General features: G+C 39.2%; 3 protein-coding genes across 3 annotated transcripts; all 3 read right to left on the bottom strand.

Moving 5' to 3' along the window:
* On the bottom strand, nt 1–1,634 carry LOC144013219 (PTB domain-containing engulfment adapter protein 1). Its single transcript, XM_077511814.1, has 6 exons — nt 1,590–1,634; nt 1,372–1,443; nt 522–620; nt 313–450; nt 146–250; nt 1–69 (listed from the first exon to the last, which is right to left on the bottom strand). Exons 1-6 carry the CDS (start codon nt 1,632–1,634, stop codon nt 1–3), a joined length of 528 nt encoding a protein of 175 aa, XP_077367940.1.
* Nucleotides 1,635–1,933: 299 nt separating this feature from the next.
* On the bottom strand, nt 1,934–8,532 carry sars1 (seryl-tRNA synthetase 1). The gene is made up of 11 exons (XM_077514779.1): nt 8,330–8,532; nt 7,365–7,435; nt 7,194–7,274; nt 6,242–6,400; nt 5,594–5,737; nt 5,352–5,507; nt 4,740–4,961; nt 4,516–4,645; nt 4,284–4,441; nt 3,444–3,573; nt 1,934–2,640 (listed from the first exon to the last, which is right to left on the bottom strand). Exons 1-11 carry the CDS (start codon nt 8,463–8,465, stop codon nt 2,498–2,500), a joined length of 1,530 nt encoding a protein of 509 aa, XP_077370905.1. The 5' UTR covers nt 8,466–8,532; the 3' UTR covers nt 1,934–2,497.
* A 489-nt stretch (nt 8,533–9,021) lies between these two features.
* Nucleotides 9,022–18,594, bottom strand: LOC144014644 (interleukin-17 receptor D). Its single transcript, XM_077514780.1, has 12 exons — nt 18,265–18,594; nt 15,794–15,878; nt 15,032–15,190; nt 14,616–14,734; nt 14,184–14,307; nt 13,726–13,764; nt 13,349–13,494; nt 12,992–13,066; nt 12,753–12,813; nt 12,365–12,499; nt 12,067–12,242; nt 9,022–10,576 (listed from the first exon to the last, which is right to left on the bottom strand). The coding sequence occupies exons 1-12, from the start codon at nt 18,592–18,594 to the stop codon at nt 10,091–10,093; spliced, it is 1,935 nt and encodes a 644-aa protein (XP_077370906.1). The 3' UTR covers nt 9,022–10,090.
* Nucleotides 18,595–18,705: the final 111 nt, after the last annotated feature.

Below are 18,705 nucleotides of genomic sequence, written 5' to 3' on the forward strand. Positions count from 1 at the left end.
TTATTGTTGGTTGTTTTTGTCCACAAGCCTCCTCCTGAGCTCAGAATTCTCCTTTTGCAGCATTTTGTTCTGAAAGTGACCACAGTGAGAATGCAGTATAGTAGTAGACATGATGTTTCAACAATATGGGCGTGGGGCTGCCGACCTTGTGCCTGAGAGCCTCCACTATCAGGTCGCGACTGCCTCTCACGCTCTCTTCTTTTTTGGCAGCTCGGAAGACATCGCCGACAGCGGAGACCAGCACGTGTGCCTGGGAACAAGTTTTGGAAGTTGGGGTCCACCGTCCAGTTGTGTGAATGAACGCATACTCACCAACGTGTTGCTCTTGAACAAGTAGCAGTGGTACATGTCTACCGCAGGGTGCTTGGCCACAAAGCCGAACACTTTGGGCAACGAGGGCAAGATGGCGCAGAAGGAAATAGACGGGAGGGGGCAGGTGTACAGCAGAAACTGACAGGAGAACAAAGTCACGCCACATGCGAGGATGTTCAAAAAAGTCTGGGTTTGGAGTTGCTGCACACCTTGGTTTTGTTTTCCAATATGTCAATCCCACTCAAAGACACAAATAGATGGACTTTGCTCTTCTTTGCAGCCTTTTCTGCGGAGTATGGGTCAGGGGTCTTGGGGATGACAGGGAGCAGCTTTAGGAGTCAGTTACCACAACATGTACACCTTCAAATGAGATCCAATATGCAAAACGCATTTTTTTTTTTTAAATATTACACCAGAGGATGTAAAGTATGGCCCAGGGGCCACATACAGTACTGCACCTTCCACTCTTTCTGCCAACCGACAATTGTCAGATGAAGGGGAATGTAATATGCTTGTGAATCAAATCAATCTGTGCAGAAACAAAATGTGTGCGTCCATTAGCAAGTAAGTGCCTCAATATTAAGTATTATTTTTTTTACAATATTATGATTTTTTTTTTTTTTTTTTATAATTTCCATCCTCCCCATAATATCATAATTATCGTATCGTGATGTTTGCCTATCGTTACATCTCAAGTAGTTACTGGTATAGTTGGAATGTCCGTCCGTCCATCCATCAATTTTCTGAACCGCTTGCTCCTCACAAGGGTTACTGGTTTAATTTTGAACATAGACATCCCATTTAAAGAGGGTGTGCATCTCTTTTATCTCAGTTGTTTATTTTTACAACCCCTCTTTTTTTCAAAATAAACTGTACTGTAAAGGCAAACGGGGGAGTGCAGACTTTTTATATTCACTCTTATTACAAACGGCAACAACAATAAGTTATATCGATACATATGACAGAGTCGTAACATTATCTGTGAATCTCAGTTTGTGCAGGTGTACCTTCTGATAGACATCATGTAAAGGGTGCAACTATATTTGTTTAACTTATTACCTTGAGGCTCTGAGCTGCTTCCTCCAGGATATTTAATCCGTTTGGGCGAACCACCTCCACTCGGCCGAGAAACTGGTGTACAACCACATAAGGTGATACGGAAGGCAGGCTTGTTACATGTAGTCAGTATGTCTGCCAAAATTTCATTGCGCTGATTGTACATTACTCTCCGAACTGGCGAACTGTCATGCTCATCTATCCATACTGAATTTACTTACCTTCACTGTAAAAGAGATCTCACTGTCATCCTCTGTGTCACTCATCCTTCCTGGTAGCAGGTTCAGCCCAGTGGGCCACAACTATTCATATTTACACTCATTTGAAAACACAATCATAAAGGCAATGCAAATATCAATAATGGAAATAGAATTCTAAGTTCAGCTTACCGTTTTGACAGTCGACAATAAGTGACTTCCTATAGTGGACGGGAGTAAAGTCTGCTGAGTAAATGAATAACTTACATCTTCTTTATTATCCGTTATCAGATATCCATGGTGACGACTGGCAAATAAACTACAAATCATTTAAAATTGGAAATAAATTTAAAGGCACACAAGAAAAATTCCATATGACCTGGATTTAATATGCTTAGAGTAAGCGCCACTTTGTGATTCTCTTGATACAGGTTGTATGTTCAACAGTGACATGATGAAAGAGGGAAAAGGCAACATGAGAGGAATTCAGAGCCTAAAATAAACAGTTGACAGACCAGAAATTCTCAAGATGCTAATTTAAACGGTTGTGACAGCTTCAGCACATACACTAACCTTGTAGGATTTTTTTTAAATGGTGTTTGGTCTTAAATGAGCTGCTGAAGACAGATTTAGACCTACACTACAGTGTTCCCCAGTGCTACAAGCACTCACAAACAAACAAAGCCAGAAATTACAGTGATCTTGTTTGTTTTAGGCTCGGAATGTGAGTGAGTCATTTACGAGCCGTATTTATGACCACTGAAAAATGCACAGGAACTATCCCTTTGTCAATTATGGTACATAGTAATGGGATGGAGCCACCAAAAGCATTTTCATTATTAAGTGCCCACTACATTTGTTTTCTTCTTTCTTGGAAAGGATTTGGTGTTACAATGAAAGGCTCAATTCCATAATATTTATTATTTGTGCAGCTAGGAGTCGTTGACTGACATCTCCTCCATGGCGTTGGGGAGGCTATAATCTCCTGCTTGCTTATTCTTTTGTTTCTTTGCCTTTTTGGACATCTCCAGGTCGATGGGTGCGGGCTTGACGAACTTGATGATTTCGGTCATACCTTGATGGATAAACAGCGGAGACAAGTGGACAAATTTGGTATTACAAAGCAAAAACAAATTTCTTCTTCCTGTACAGTCAAGTCAAGTCATCTTTACTTGTGTAGTAAACATAATATGTGCAGGAGATAGAAATGGCGAACATCCACGTCTATTGTAATTAGCCAGTACCCCCCCAAAAAAAAGCTTTACCTAAAAATGCCACATGGATGGGATGAAGGACATTTTCCTATTCGATAGCAATTATTTCCTATTAATGCTATGGCCTCAACAAATGAAGCTCCTTCCCTCACTTAAACAGAGCGCTAAAGCCACTACAGTAAATCCCCTCCATCGCGGGTTCCGAATTCGCAGTCCTGCTATTTCACAGATTTTATTTTGTACAGTTTACTCTATATTGTTCCAAATCTTGTCGATTCTGTGTGTAATATTGTTTTTGACCAGTAGATGGTGGCACACAACTTACTTTGAGTGGGTGTGATTTTGAAACAAGGTGCTGATCAACAAAGACAAATAACCAAAAGTCCTACACAGCCTAGCTTTACAATTAAACGTCATTCCATCATAAAGGATCAGCAGTAGCTTCATTTTATAAAGTACATTGTTTGGCATGCCTGCCAGTGTCCATTCAAGCCATGTACAGTGTTGTTCAAGTCTAAGTCAGGTCAAGTCAAACGAATACCAAGTTAAAAAAAAAAAGAAAAAAAAAAAGAAAAAAAAAAAAAGTCAAACTCGCCTCTGTATGTTTAGTAGTATTTGTGGCCTAAATAGATAAGAACATTTTCATTTTGGTCACCTCACTTACCAGGAGGCATGAATTCCCTGAGCTTCTCTGGAACAATGATGCCCTCTTCCGTTTGGTAATTCTCCAGGATGGCGCACATCACGCGTGTGGTGGCACACATGGTGGCGTTAAGCATGTGAACAAACTCTGCCTAGAAACAGGAAAAGCAGGAAGTGTCGAGTTAACAGCCATAGATGAGGGCATTTCCAAAAATAGCATCAACAGAAAATACAACAAATAGAGAACAACTAATTAAATTAGATGGCAGAAACTCATTCAAATATGAGCTAATTGTAAAAACAACAATTCTTTGAAAATTACTGAATCATTTAAATGTGTGACTGCAGAAGCACTGGAAACGCTTGCGTGTCTGATTCGGGGACCTCACTCCATTCATTTGCTATCCGTGTGTTGCCTTGTACTGAAAGATGACTTGAAAGGTTCTTGCACCCCCAACAAAAGTAGTGAAGATTAAGGCCAATATAACCGATTTGTATACGTTGAAAAATCAACCTACTTCTTCTTATAACATGAAGCATTAATCAATAATGCCAGAAAGTTCAACGTTGTGAAACTTTTTGAAAAGTCAAACCCTATGTGTTCCTAGCACTGACGGTTGGGAATCCTTGATTACTTTTATTTTCCAGTTCAAAATATTCAGACAGAAAATGCTGAACAGAAAACAGGTTGGGCCTGAAATCGCACCCTCTGATGGTTGCTACCAAGTAGTGAAATTGATCGTCTCTGGCTTGCGTCATTAGAACCTCATTGATACTCATGTTAGAGTCGTTTAACTCCACATGAAACACTTTTAATAAGCATCCTTTAATAGCTTCAATGCCCAAGTTGCTGCAGTCCTACCTTGTCCATCATTTTTTTGGTCTGTCCGTAGCGGATCCGCAAGCGTCTGGCCTGGTAGTCTGTGCAATTGGAGCAGGAGACCAGCTCTCTGAAAGCACCGGAGCCCGGGAACCAGGCCTCCAGATCCAGCTTCTTACTGGCGGCGTGATTGAGGGCACCTGAGGATGGATGGGATCCATTGAGTTAGCTTGAATTCAAACGACTGACACACGTGGTAGGCGATCAGACATACCAGAGACGATATTGACGATACGATAAGGAATACCAAGAGACTTGTAAAAGTCCTCTGCGGTCCCGATCATTTCGTCGAACATCTCCCACGATTTGCCGTCGTGCGGCGATGCGTAGACAAACTGCTCAATCTAAGCAGCAGGAAGAAAAAAAACAAACAAAAACACTTGACATTTCTATGCCACTTTTACTGTGTTACAACCACCTTAGTCTAACAAAGCCAACCTTCTCAAACTGATGCACCCTGAAGATTCCACGCGTGTCTCGGCCGTGGGAGCCCACTTCCTGTCTGAAGCAGGTGGAGAAGCCGCCGTAGCGTATGGGCAGGTCCTCGGGCTTGAGCCACTCTTCCCTCAAGAATGCTGCGATAGGCTGCTCAGAAGTGGCGATGAGGTACTTCTCGTCGATAGAGTTGTCGTCTGCTCGCTCACTGCCTTTACCAATCACCTACACAGAAACACGCAGGAGGTGAACCTAAGACAAAATTGCTGGGCTCCTACATTAATTACTCACATGAAAAAGAAATTACAATGGAGACTGATTAGCAACAGGGAGTGTAATGTTGGCAGTAAATCCTATCACTCTTTCCAGTTATATATTAAATTAAGAAATGATTTCCAAAGCAACAATAATTCTCTTCGTGAACCACTGTGACCCAGTTTTCTTCATTATCAGCCCCCCCGACAATTTACAACAACAACAACAACAACAACAAAAAAAAGAGAGAGAGAGAGGCCTGGAAAAGCATTTCCAATAAAGACTACAACAGTATGGTGTTAATGAACATATTTTGGGAAACAATTTTATGTATTACTCCCTCTCTTTGGGGTCATTTACCTTGTAAAGCTCTTCATCAAATTGGCTGAGCTGGGCGACTTCCTGCATGACCTCTTTCCTCATAAAGAAGGGCGTGTAAAGCATGGTGTAGTTCTTGTTGTGCAGGATCCTCATAGCAAAGTTGATGAGAGCCTGTTCAAGGAACACCAGCGGGCCCTGAACACAGCAAGAAAGCAAAACAGTGAGAAAAGCAAAAGATAGGAATGTCCGTGAGTGTTTGTTCGCATGCTTGATTAGTTCACCTTCAGGAAGTAACCTCTACTCCCAGCTACAACGGCTCCCTTCTCCCCCTCGAAGCCGTCAATCATGACCACTAGGTCAACATGGGAGTACTTCTTCTGGACACTGCAGTCACCCCATGTACGCTCCACTTTGTTGTCTGCATCCTGCAATAATAGCAGTGGAATCACTCGACGTGATTAGAAACAAACAATTGAGTATTTCCTAGACAACGGATTTGTAAATAATGCACACTATTCGTGTGCTTGAGATCTTTACAGTGAGCTGGTCAGATTTTGGAAAGAGCTGAATTTCCATCCATCTTCTATACAATAATATTAAAGTCTTAATCTAACTTAAAGGCATTTTTATGATGTTGCAAGCAAAGGATTCATTAACATGTTGTAGCATGAGAAGCAACCTGTGTTAATAATCTCGCCTCAAGATATGTAAACGTGGCTGATGGCGAAATGGGTATGGATGGAAGTAGTAATCATTTCTCTGCTTAACATCCCACTCATGCACCCCCAAGACCAGGGGGTTGCTAACAAACAGCTGGTGGCTTGTCTGTAAAGATTGTCAACTTCTAAATCCATCTTCAATGCTTCCTGTTCCAATAAGCAAACATAAACTAGCATCAATTCAGGCTAAACTTTTTCACGAACACCCACCTCATCGTTGCTGATGGGTACGGATGGGTGCAGAAGATTGCCGATCTCCCTCAGGTATGAGAAGCGTTCCCCCTCCAACTTCAACCGTTCGCTATCAGTTTTAACCATGGCCTCATCCACCAACACACGCACCTTCTTGATCTGGGTAACTGTTAGAGCCTACAGTGAGGGAGGGAGGTTGGTAGGAAGGACGGAAGAGAACAATTGAAATTTAAAATTAAGCTAAAGAAAAAAGAAAAAAAAGACACTGAATGGGACAAGTTATGTAAATGACTTTTTATTGGCTTTTATGCAAACAGCTGGTCCTCTGAAGTGCCTCACCAATCAATAATTGTGAAATTAAACAAGTTCTGCCTAACCGAAAATGTGCACTTCTGAATTTCTCAAGGTTGTGACATATGGTGTAGTTAAAGCGCTACATAAAAAGCAGTCCGTAAAGCTTTCATCCTTTAAATTTACCACTGCACTATAGAGTGGCACTACCATGTCAAAGACAAAAGGTAAACACAGCTGAATGTCAGTCATATGAGATTAGCGTGAGCTAATGTGTCTGCTAAATGTGCCACATGCACAGATCTAATAATTATATATATAAACTAATAATTTGGCAGCTTGGTGAGAAAGACTACGTCGCTGCTAGCCTCGTTGCAAGTTCATCGTTGCGCCATACTTGCCATTGGCCCAGTTGCACGGACGTAAGACGAGTACTGGCACCGCTCCAGAAAAACGTAAAAATAAATAAATAAATACAAATAAATAAATAACCAAGGCGATAAAGTGCATGTTAAATGCCCTGTAACTCTTTATACTTTGTGTCTTTGATGGAAGACTATGAGAGACCATTTATGAACACCTCTGGGGACTGTTTTAAATTATAGTTGAGTGTTTTGTTCATGTGTCTCTTTTTAGTGCAAGTGAAAACGTGCACACATACAGCTAAATTACCACATACCGAGAGTATATCTGCCGTGAGCGCCTCCAGATTCTGTGCTGCCTCTGGGATAGACTCATCCTCCCCAACTGGTTCTTTCCTCTTTAATGACATGATGTGTTATTAGATAATAAACACAAATAAAAAAAAATACACTTTTTTTTTTTTTTTTAATAAAGTTAAAGCGGATACCTTCATTTTCTCCCCAATACTCTTGCTGCAAAGGTTTTTTGCTTTGTTGAGGTTGTCTGCAGTGAAGCGGCCTGTTTGAGATTGGGAAAACAGTGAGCAATGCACCGTGAGATTACCTCTCTCATAAACAACACTCATGGCACCTTGCTTACAGGTAATCTCGCACAATCAAAAATAGTACGTGCACACGCGATCAATGAAACAAATAACAGCGTATCTGCAGTGTGGGTCACAATGACACGCGTGGAGGAGTCAGCCAGCAGGGCGAGGTTGTCAAACTGCTAGCCGAGATTGCGTCAGACTGCACGTTGCCGGCGAAGCTAAACCAAAAATATCAACGTCAACTCTCCCACAAATATATGCATGTAATTCAAACTACACAACGTGTGTAGATTTGGTATTCAGAATTTTAGATACGCACTCATTTAACCAACAGTTGTTACCTCATTGGCTTACTTTGCTGGTCGAGTAATGCTAACATTAGCACCATTGCGAGGTAGCATATGTAACTTGACACATCCCATTAAACCCTATTGAAAATCGCTTCCTATCACGATAAAATTATAGAGATCCGTTATCATTTGAAATGTAAACAAAAGGGTAATTTCGGAGGGGATGAAACCCTCTCAGTGTAACAATTGTAATTGTAAACATGCTTAAGTTACTGCCACTGCCACTGCAGTCAATGTTAAGAGCCACTGCGGCATTGGTCTGTGTGTAATTAAAATTAAATATGGATTAAACACTTTTAAAAAACGTTTCCATGTGCATTATGATGCCGAAGAGTGGCACTGCCCTTATATTATCAGTATATTTAACTTATTCAGCAACAAACACTTAAATGACACTGTAGTATAGGCAATATTAAAAACACTGAAATCTGTAATGTGGTTACGCTGACGTTAGTACCAGTGGCTACATGTTAGCATTAGCACAGTGCCTGAATGAGTAAGAAGGTATCTTACACTTTCTCCATTCTGTATCCGCGGCGACAAGCTTGTCCACGAGCGTGACATCCTTAAAGCGATTCCTTTGGACCTCACGGACGAGTTCAGGATCGCCGCCTTTGTCGGTCCGAAACAGGTCCAAGTCGAGCACCATTTCTCCACGTTGTCTTACTCTGTGCTCTGACAAGTCGGAAAACCCGAAAGAGCTCCAGCTTGTGTTAGGCATCTACTGTGTTGCCAGATTTTTTTTTTTTTTTTTTTAACGCAGGCGACTAAAATGCACGTTCAGCCTTTATTTGCTTCGACTTATAGCTTGTTCACGAAACAAAAACGACCCCCAAAAAACAATGATCTAAGAAAAAAAAAGAACGTAAATGATTTTTTTATACAACTTATGTGGCTTTTGTATCAAAAACTACTGGAAAGTTTCGCACGATTCTGGCAACCTAGCGAAACAAAACAAAACAAAAAACTGAGGATTTTTGTTTTTTCTATTTATTTATTCAAACCACCAATATTTTCAATTCGCATATATATTTTAAAATAATATATTTATGCATTACAAGAAAGGCTCAAATGTTTTTCGCTCTCTCTCATTTCATCTTGTCAGTTTGTGTGAACTGTGAAGTGCCTTGGGATGAATTTTGGCACATAGCTATTTTGTATGAATGGGCATTCTGTTGGCACATGACACATTGAATGCGCCCCAGTGAAATTTATTTTACTTTATTTGATATTTGAGTAGAAAATCAATAAATAAACCACAAAATAAGTCATTTGTATACATTACAATTATTGTCTCCTCTATACTTATGTATTTGTACACACATGTTTCACAGAGAATCTTGTATACAGTTATATAGCGTGCACAAAATGCATAGTGCACAGTCCCAAGAGTTTAAGGGCTTTTAAAGGAGAGCCCATTTTAGTGGCATGATGTGCTGCACAAGGACTATCGTACAAGGAAAAATGAATCTGTGTGAACTATACTTACAATATCTAAGTACCATTTGAACTGTTAGTTGAAATACACTGATTACAATCAAACAAGTCCAAGTTAATGTGAATACTCATTGTCTATATACACAAACTCGACTTACACAACTTAGAAAAACACAATTCACACATTCATACTCATCATTTGAATATTATCATGGTATTTTTTGTGGTAATATTCTTCCATGTACGGCATTAATAGCTTATTCACAGACATCAGTAATCACACCATAGTTATATGGTGCTTCATATGCTTCATATGAACATATGCTTCAAAATAAATAGAACAGCAAATGTTATTAGAACACTTGTTTTTGATTAGCTTATGTTAGTTTAAATCTTTCACACATCCTTTGGGTGCACATAACTAACAATTCATAGCATCTCTATCTATCATAGCATATCTATCGACACATGTTTTAGGTCAAAGTGCACAGCTGAGGTAGAAGTATACTATTGCTGTGCAAAAAAAACAAAAAAAAAACAGAGCAAAGAGTGACTATTTAGGAAGAAACTTTCTTTTTTTTTTTTTAGTACATAACCACGTTCATTCATAGTTTTGATGCCTTCAGTGAGAATCTACAGTGTAAATAGTCATGAAAATAAAGAAAATGTATTGCATGAGAAGGTGTGTTCAAACTTTTGCATGTACTGTAAATATCTTTTAAATGTTTGTCTGTATATTGTGTGCATGTGTGTATAATTTTGATTGGATTTTGAGTCTGCTAATAAAATCAATATAGGCTAGCCTGTCGGGAGAGAAAAAAATATTCTTCCTAAATGTCAAATCTCTTCTTTGTTTTCCTTCATCGCCGTCTCAGAGTCGCGAATCGCCTGCTGCAAAGCCTGTCCAGCAGGTGACATGGTTAAATCTTCCTCTGAGATATTGTTGATCTTGACATAGCGGCCCGGCGTGTGAAGGCGAACTTGGTGGAGTTGGGAGAAAAGCAGCAGCAAGTCAGCCGTCAACCTGTAGCGGATCACCAGTCCCAGTTCGGTGGGGATATCTGTCTCCTCCGAGTAATTGAAAATGGCTGCCATGTACTTGGAGAGATCTTTGCCGCGAGATTTGGCTTGGCCCACTTCCGCGCCGATGAGGCTGACCATCAACTCGGATCCCAGGAGTCCCTGTTCTGAAGGCCCACATTTGCGGCACAGACCCTTGGAACAAACCACCAAGACAAAGTCGCTCTCCTGGATTCGGCGGCAGAACCACGACATGCTTCCCTCCTCGGCCAGTCCCAGAGAATCCCAAAGGTCCAGACATACCTTGAGGGGGAAACAGAGAACAGCTAAAGTCACACAGAGAATAAAAAATGACCACGAACTTCACTATTTCATCCCTTGGTACATACGGAATTGTAAATATGATTAGGTATTGTTGCAAAACACGTCTTGCTGGCTATAAAACCAGTAAATGGGCGTGAGCAGTGGAGTTACTTGCCACATCGCCAAATTAAATGACACTTAATGTCACGGCCTAACTCGGCCTGTGTTTTAGAACCACCTCGAAAGAGGTTCTGAAGAGCGGTTCCATATCACCAGCCCTGAAAAAGTATCATTGAAAAGCGACCACTTAGGGGTGGTGCAAGGCCGTTTGGAACCACCGCAATGGAAAATCGGTTGTAGCCCTTTAAGCCATAGTGCCCCCCAATTGGAGGCCTCTCAGACTTTGAAGAAGAAAGAATATAATGATGTTGCACATCAAATGAAACTGCAGAACCGGGGCTACACGAATATATAAGCCATTTTTACATTCCCCAAACACAGCTCAAACGCTAATGTAGTTATCATTTGTGCTTGTGCTGATATTTACACATCTGAACAAATCTCACAAGTGTCCCCTTTATTATGACACAAGAATTATTCAAATAGACCTTGTGGTTTCAGAGATATCTTTTTTTATTTTGGGTATATCATTTTTGAGCAAAAGCCTGAAAAATAGCTTAGGGCTTAAAGGGCTTTAAAAAGTCCCCCTCAGAAAATGAAAAGAACAGTTAATTCCTGCTTTACCTGTTAAATTAAACCTTGTATTTTAAAAACCGTGGCGTAGTAAACGGTCAAACCGCAAATCAGTCCATGCCTACAGCAGACATTGCTACATTTCCAAACAGGTATTTTGCATTTAATACAGACCTATAATTTAATAGGTCATTAACCTCAACTCAATTTTATTTGATTTCATTGGTCTTATGGGGTTTGGTGGCTCTAGCTTGTTGCTAGCATGTCAAGTGAAAAAAAAATAAAGTATTTTTGTTGATCTACGTCACTGCATTGCCACTTAATTCCAGTCAAGTTCAATTTAAAATGAAAAATGTTATGCATCCCAAGGGTCAACTCAAGGCCCAGTGCAGCTTAAAAAAAAAAAAACTTGCACAACAAATACAAATAAAAAAAAAAGAGCTCCAAATGAGGATGGAATTACATAAGCTGAAGACATGTTATTTACAAATATGAAACAATATAATAAATCAATACTGATACTAATTTTAAAAAGTTTAACGTTACAAAGGTTTTTTTTTTTTTTTTTTAATACAATGAATCATGGATGATATGTTTGTGTATGTTGTGGGTAAGTGAGTACAGTACTGTCATTGTCCTGGTATGTAGGCCTACCTAACTGGTTGCTGCCCTACCATTTTCGTTAATATGAAAACACATTCAGTTTTACAAAATACATCCTAATCCACATGAAATCTTAAATTCATCATCATCAGTGATACATTTCTGTCGCATGCTCATAACAGAAGTTCAACTACCTGAGTGGCCATGTGTTGCTGCATGAAGGCTCCCAGCTTCATGACCGCATTGACGTGGGCGGGGCCATCATTGCTGCTGTAGCAAATCAAAAGACGAGGAGGGCTCTTCCCGTTGTCAGACAGTATCATCACTTCTTCCTGGGCCTTTACTTCATCTAGATGCGTATTTATTAGCTCTGAGAAAGAGGGGATATTATATTTATGTATTGCTCAAAACAACATGCCAAAATAATACAAAATCTGATTGTACTCATATAGTGTCGTTTATACTGATTGAAAAAGTTTTTTTTTTTTCCACCTGATTTCATATAAGGCTTCTCCATTTGATTGCAGGGCGTCCGCTTGAAAACAACCAACACAACTACAAAAATGGCCACTGCAGCAAAACCCACAGGAAGAACCAGAATCCAGCTGGGAGATGCTGAGGCAACATCTGTGGGCAAGAAAGTGTTGTCGTGTTTTTTTTGTTTTTGTTTTTTTTGTTATTGTTGTTGGGTTTTTTTTGTAGTTACAAGACACTTTGACCTCAGCATTGAAGATATAGCCCTCAATTCATTTCTTGTTGTCTTTGTTCCGATACTTGTTAAGGAATTTTTTTGTTGCCCATGTTTATAACTCAAAATAAAATGAATATTCACCATGTTTGGTAGTATCCGCATTTGAAGGTGACTTAATAACAAACATACCTTGGCGCTCGACTTGAAAGTTGAATAATTTCCTCACGGCATCTATTTCGTTTGCAGCTATCTACAACATAAAGGTCACCAAGATAATTATTGTTCTCATGAGTATTTAATGGGAGAACAAAGAGTATGTTAGGGCATATAATAGGTATAGTCTACCCATCAACCCCACCAAAGTAAATGTTTTATTAATTTTTAATCTAGCTATTGTGCATAAGTGTTCAATTTCATAGTCATGTTACCTCGCATGTGTAATTGCTTCCTTCTTTGAGGTCTCTGAGCTCGAAGCTGTGGTGTGTCCGGTTTCTGGAAAAATTCTAAAGAAATATACATTGAATTAATAACCTAATATATACACCCATTCACATTTCTGCACAAAAATAATATGTGATAAAATCCAATGCTATAATATGGTAAGGTTTTGGTTACCCTATTTATCAGCAGCACAAAATATTTGAAATAGCTCTCAATACATGTGACATATCAAAATCGAGCGTTGTCATCTTTGTTTCAGGAGAAGTTGGAATCTCGTTAGAGGGTGCAGGTGCTCCTAATGAAGTGTCCCTGTTAATGTATTTGGATGGAACAAAGTCACTTACAGGTGCTATCTCCATGTACGTGCTCTTGCCATTAGCGGAGCAAAATGAGAAGTAGCTTGTGATGCCCAAGTTATGAGGCGCCAGGTTGAATGTGACCGTGATCACGGTTCCTCTCTGCTGAACGTCAACGTACTTCGGATACCAGTCTGCAACCACAAGCAGCAATTTTACTTTCAAAACTGACAATAACGTAAGATAGTTAGTGTATTGAGAATATTGCAGTGAAAACCTCAGATATTGACAGTATCTGTTTGGTTAGAAAGGTTGTTCTCATTTCATAAAAAGGTTCAAAATGAGGTTTTCCTGTACCATATTTAACTTTATCATAATTTCTTTCTAAAATGTGGGAAATTGAAGATAGGTCTTTGGATCCTCACCTGCTTTGCAGTGCTGAAATCCATTTTTCTCTGCACATGCTGCAAAATCATGATACGCAGGAATTACTAAAATGGTGTGTGATGTATTTTGCTTCAACTACTAATATAGGACTGTGCAAAAGCATTCAGCAATAGCTTTGTCGTTTTCAATCATTACTTTTTTTTTTCTTTTTTAAAATCATGATGCAGTCACCACCATGCGTCACTGCAGGTACCATACATTTTACCTTTTGGAATTATGGCCAAAAAGTTCAACCTTGTTGATTTCTTTCGGAAAAAAAACAACAACAAAAAAAAAAAAAAAAAAAAAACACATTTCAAATCTGGTCTGAATGGTCAGATGAAACCAATAAAGAAGGTGACAACAATTAATGCATTATTAGATCTGCACAGTCCTGTGAAGGATCATCACAATGTTTAGTATTATTTGCATGCAAGTGTACATGTGTGTGTCTTACTGCGTGTGGAGAAGATCTTGCTATGATAAAACTTCTCCCACCTCTCAGGCACCGGCAAAGCCATAACGGTAATGGCATAATTGGACCCAAGGGAGAGGCCGCGAAATGGGTCGGACTTGTAGACCTGCAAGGGGACGAATGGTCTCGTGATTAGTAGTTCATTTTAAGAAATGATGTTTATGATACATTAAGTAGCATAAAGTATCACCACCAATCAAGTTATCATAACTTCAACGGGTTCATATCTTGACTGGTCAGACATAAACCATATTAACATGTTTTAAATTGAAGAGGAACAAAATATTGTACAAGTAGCATATCTATAATGACTCTGGTGATGTAGAAAATACATCTGTTAACAGACAGACTAAAAAATGTAGAAAAACAACTTCATTGCTTTTGTTGGTGTGTAAGCGCCCATGTGAAAAATACCATTTGAGCGTGCGAGGCTGAGAGTGTGAGGTTTCGCTGGAAAACAAAGAGCTGACAGGCAGCACCGGAACCTGCCAAGGGCTGGAGGGTCACCTGAAAGCCTCGCAGGAAGGCAATACCTACAGTAAATGGAAAAAGGCGTTTTAAAAAAAAAAAAAAAAAAAAAAAAAAAAAAAGTTCATAGAAGCCTACAATGCATTCGACTAGACATCTTTCGGAACTTCTCATACATTTGGAAATGTTCCAACGTCAAGACATTAGAGCTAAGTTGGGTTTTTTTCAGAGTGGAACGGGGGCATGGGTGAGGGGCTTTTGTGCCTGACACGGCAATGGGTTTGTTATTTAAAAGCATACACACATACACTGCATGGGGCGATGTGGGGTGAATGGGTGTGTTTAGGTGTAGGTCAACACACCATATTGGCTTGGCTTCCAGGAGACATCGACAGTGTCAGAATTAAGATCCGGATCAGGTACAAAATGAACGTGCACATCAGTGGGCGCTTGAACATAGTGCTGGCAGATGCCAGGGTCCTCATCACCCAACAGTTTGAAACATGGCCACGGAATGCAATCTAAGGAAGGTAAAAATACAAAATGATTAGACTTTCACATTTGTAAGATCACAACCATTTTCAATTGATGAGGCAGCATTTTATCACAGTATTTACGGCGCAAACACATGCAAAAATTAAAGGAATACTTATTTGGCCATTTTTGACAGTCAAACATTAATATTTTGCCTATAATAAATTTGATATTTTCATACTTTTTCACATACAATTAGTACCTTTAAAAACACATTTGGCAACTTGCTGTCGACTGAAAATGACATCACAAGGGCTCAGGTAACCAATCACAGCTCAGCTTGTGAATGTCACATGACCAAACCTAGAAAACAGGTAAGCTGTGATTGGTTACCTGAGCCCTTGTGATGTCATTTTCAGTCGACAGCAAGTTGCCAAATGTGTTTTTAAAGGTATTAATTGTACGTGAAAAATAATGAATGTGTCAAATTAATTATAGACAAAATATTAACTTTTTATTGCTATAATGGGCTAAATAAGTGAAGTAACCCTTTAACAATAATAAATATTACTACAATTACTACTACACTCAGTATATGAGCTTCAACTGTATTAATGTGTGAGGAAATGTACAAAAAGTGCCCTACTTACTTCCCAACAAATTTTTGGACGTATGGCCCACAGCTTTGTTGACATCGTCACTGCTTATTCTGCAGTAGTCACACCCGGGTCCCCCCTGCGGGTGACACAATCAAGTGTAAGTGGATTCTCATTTGGTGTCGTGGTGTTTGGTGTTTTGGGAGACTATAAATCTGTAAATCACAGCTGTCGTGCAACAAGCTACCGTATTTTCCGCACTATAAGGCGCACCGCATTATAAGACGCACCTTCAATGAATGACATTTTAAAACATTTTCCATATATAAGGCGCTACAGTAGAGGCTGGGGTTACGTTTTGCATCCATTAGATGGTGCTGCGCTAAAGGGAATGTCAACAAAACAGTCAGATAGGTCAGTCATACTTTATTCATCGATTACAAACCAGCTTTCTGACAACTCTATTCACTCCCAAAATGAATAAACAGCTGTTTTATTATTTTCTCTGAGGTAAAGTATTATTATTAGCTAGCGATCCAAGATGGCGGGATCTTCTGCCAATCATGCAGGGTCACCGATAGCGTATTGACAGTGAGAACTGTTGCGGCTCAATATTAATCCATATATAAGGCGCACTGGATTATAAGGCGCATGGTCAGCTTTTGAAAAAATTGAAGGCTCTTAGGTGCGCCTTATAGTACGGAAAATACGGTACTTAAATTAAAAAAAAAAAAAAACTATTTAAATGCACAATTCAGAGTAGTCCGGAAAAATACAGAGTACTCAGACTTCTTGTTTTCGTAACACAGAACTAGTTTGTCAAGTTATCAGGAGGCCTCAGCAGCTGGGACGTCTTTGAATAGTAACAACTCACTTGCACACAATCATTATCCCAATTAAGCCGTAGCCATGTTTGCTTCACTTTCACATTCTATTGAGATGATCTCATTGAGAGCCAATTCAGACCAAGTTTGAGTTACAACATCAAAGCGGTACACTACTCATGAAAAGATTTTGATAAGATTAGCAACAACAGAAGCCATAACTACAAAGTGACCTGTGACAAAAATTAATTTGACGATTGACACCCCTGTTATTGTGATGTAATGTACATCACAATGTGGGTACCAACTTCCAAACAGGCAGCTCTTTCTGCTGGATCGGTTGGGTCATTGCAACAATTTGACCTCAAAAGGAAAACTGCAACCATGTAATGAAGTTCTATTAGGACATGTGGCAACAAATTAAATAGAGTTATACCTCAAAGATATTAAAAGGCTGATGTGACCAAGGTGTTAATGTATGTAAACAGACAATATCATTATAATGCCAAATAGCATCCGCGAGTTTATTATTGAAAACATAGCTGTGGAAAGTCCAAAATACAGTAAATGCTTCCGTCATGATGTAATGTGCGTGCCTAAGTCAACGCTGATGAAAGATATGTTCTCATATGGCCTCATTTCCTAATATGCAGAGGGGAGGAGTTAGTGCGCAGAGAATCAGCCAATCAAATCCTCATCACCATCAGTGCAATTTGCGATGAATTGCTCATGCCACAAAAATGCAACAAACCATACCTAAAACCTGCAAGCCAAATATGCATACAGTCATTGAAATGCAACTGAGCCAAAGCCATTGGTTACATCATTGCCATCCAATTACATACAGTATATCAGCTGTGCCAAACAAGTTACATGGTGATGGCAATGGTGCTGTAATCAAAAGGAATACAGTACAGTACACTAAAAAGAGAATTGTTGAACCAATTTAAGATTAAACAGAGAGTTGTTGACCTTGGTTGGGCATTAGGAGGACAGCTAGAGATATTTACTCATTATTATTCTGATTGCTTATTATACCCCAAATATGTAGTTTTTTGTTTTTTTCTGTTTAAGGAAACAACTCAAATTGTTCACTTATATCCATTTGCTTACTGTTCAAACAATTTCCCATTGATTGTAATAGAATGAATAGGCAATAGAATAGGCAAAAAATCATTAATAAATATTATATTAATGCTTTTGTTTTGTTGTTTGACAAATATCAATATGAATGTTCATCGACACTGGCCCGATTCAGCCAGTTCACATTTCTTACACAAATATGATTAAATCAACGCATTCTTGCTTTTTAAAAATATTAGTAAATATTTGAGTTTATCCCCTTCAACTGATTAAGTTTCATTGATCTTTTAACTGTGCTGCTAACATTTTTGTACATCAAGTCCTTCAATAGATTATTTATTGATCGTATGGATAATTTTGTCAGATGAATAATAAACAATATCATTCCACTCAAATTCAGCACCGTCACTCACATTCAAACCAAAACAAAAAACACATCTCGCTAGAAAGGGTTTTTCATGTGTCATTCCTGTCAGTATCGGCAATGTTTTTGTTTAATTAAACACATAATACAAGAATATGTATTTGTTAACATTCCCACCATTGTAATTATTTTATTTTTGGCATAAAACAACACCCTTAATAGAGTTGCACAAGACACACAGCAGGGGGCCTCACCTGACGGATACAGCTGAGGCCGCAGTTTTGTGGTGAGATGGCTGCCGACAAATCGTCATCCGATTGGCCAAGCCGAGCAAGAACCAGGACCTGGCAGAAGATTAGTACTGCCATCCACATCTTCATGGAAACAACATTCAAACTTCCACAAGTCATCCACGTCAAATGTATGACAGCGACGAAGTAGAGTGGAGGAAAGGTAGAGAAGTGTACGCAGAGGACTTCCAAGTGTTGCGAGTGAGAAATGATACAGGAAGGAGAAAATAAAAAAAGTGCAGTGGGCGTGGTGATTGCAAAAGGCGGAGGGAGGTTTGTGTGGGGTGATCGCATGAGTGTGTCATAACAAATCCACAGCTGACTAAAGCCACATTATATAGATTAAAAAAATAAAATAAATAAATAAATAAATAAATAAAAAGCCTTGTCATAATTACAGCCAAA

Source organism: Festucalex cinctus, chromosome 2 (assembly GCF_051991245.1).
Source record: "Festucalex cinctus isolate MCC-2025b chromosome 2, RoL_Fcin_1.0, whole genome shotgun sequence".
In the NCBI taxonomy this organism is placed as follows: domain Eukaryota; kingdom Metazoa; phylum Chordata; class Actinopteri; order Syngnathiformes; family Syngnathidae; genus Festucalex; species Festucalex cinctus.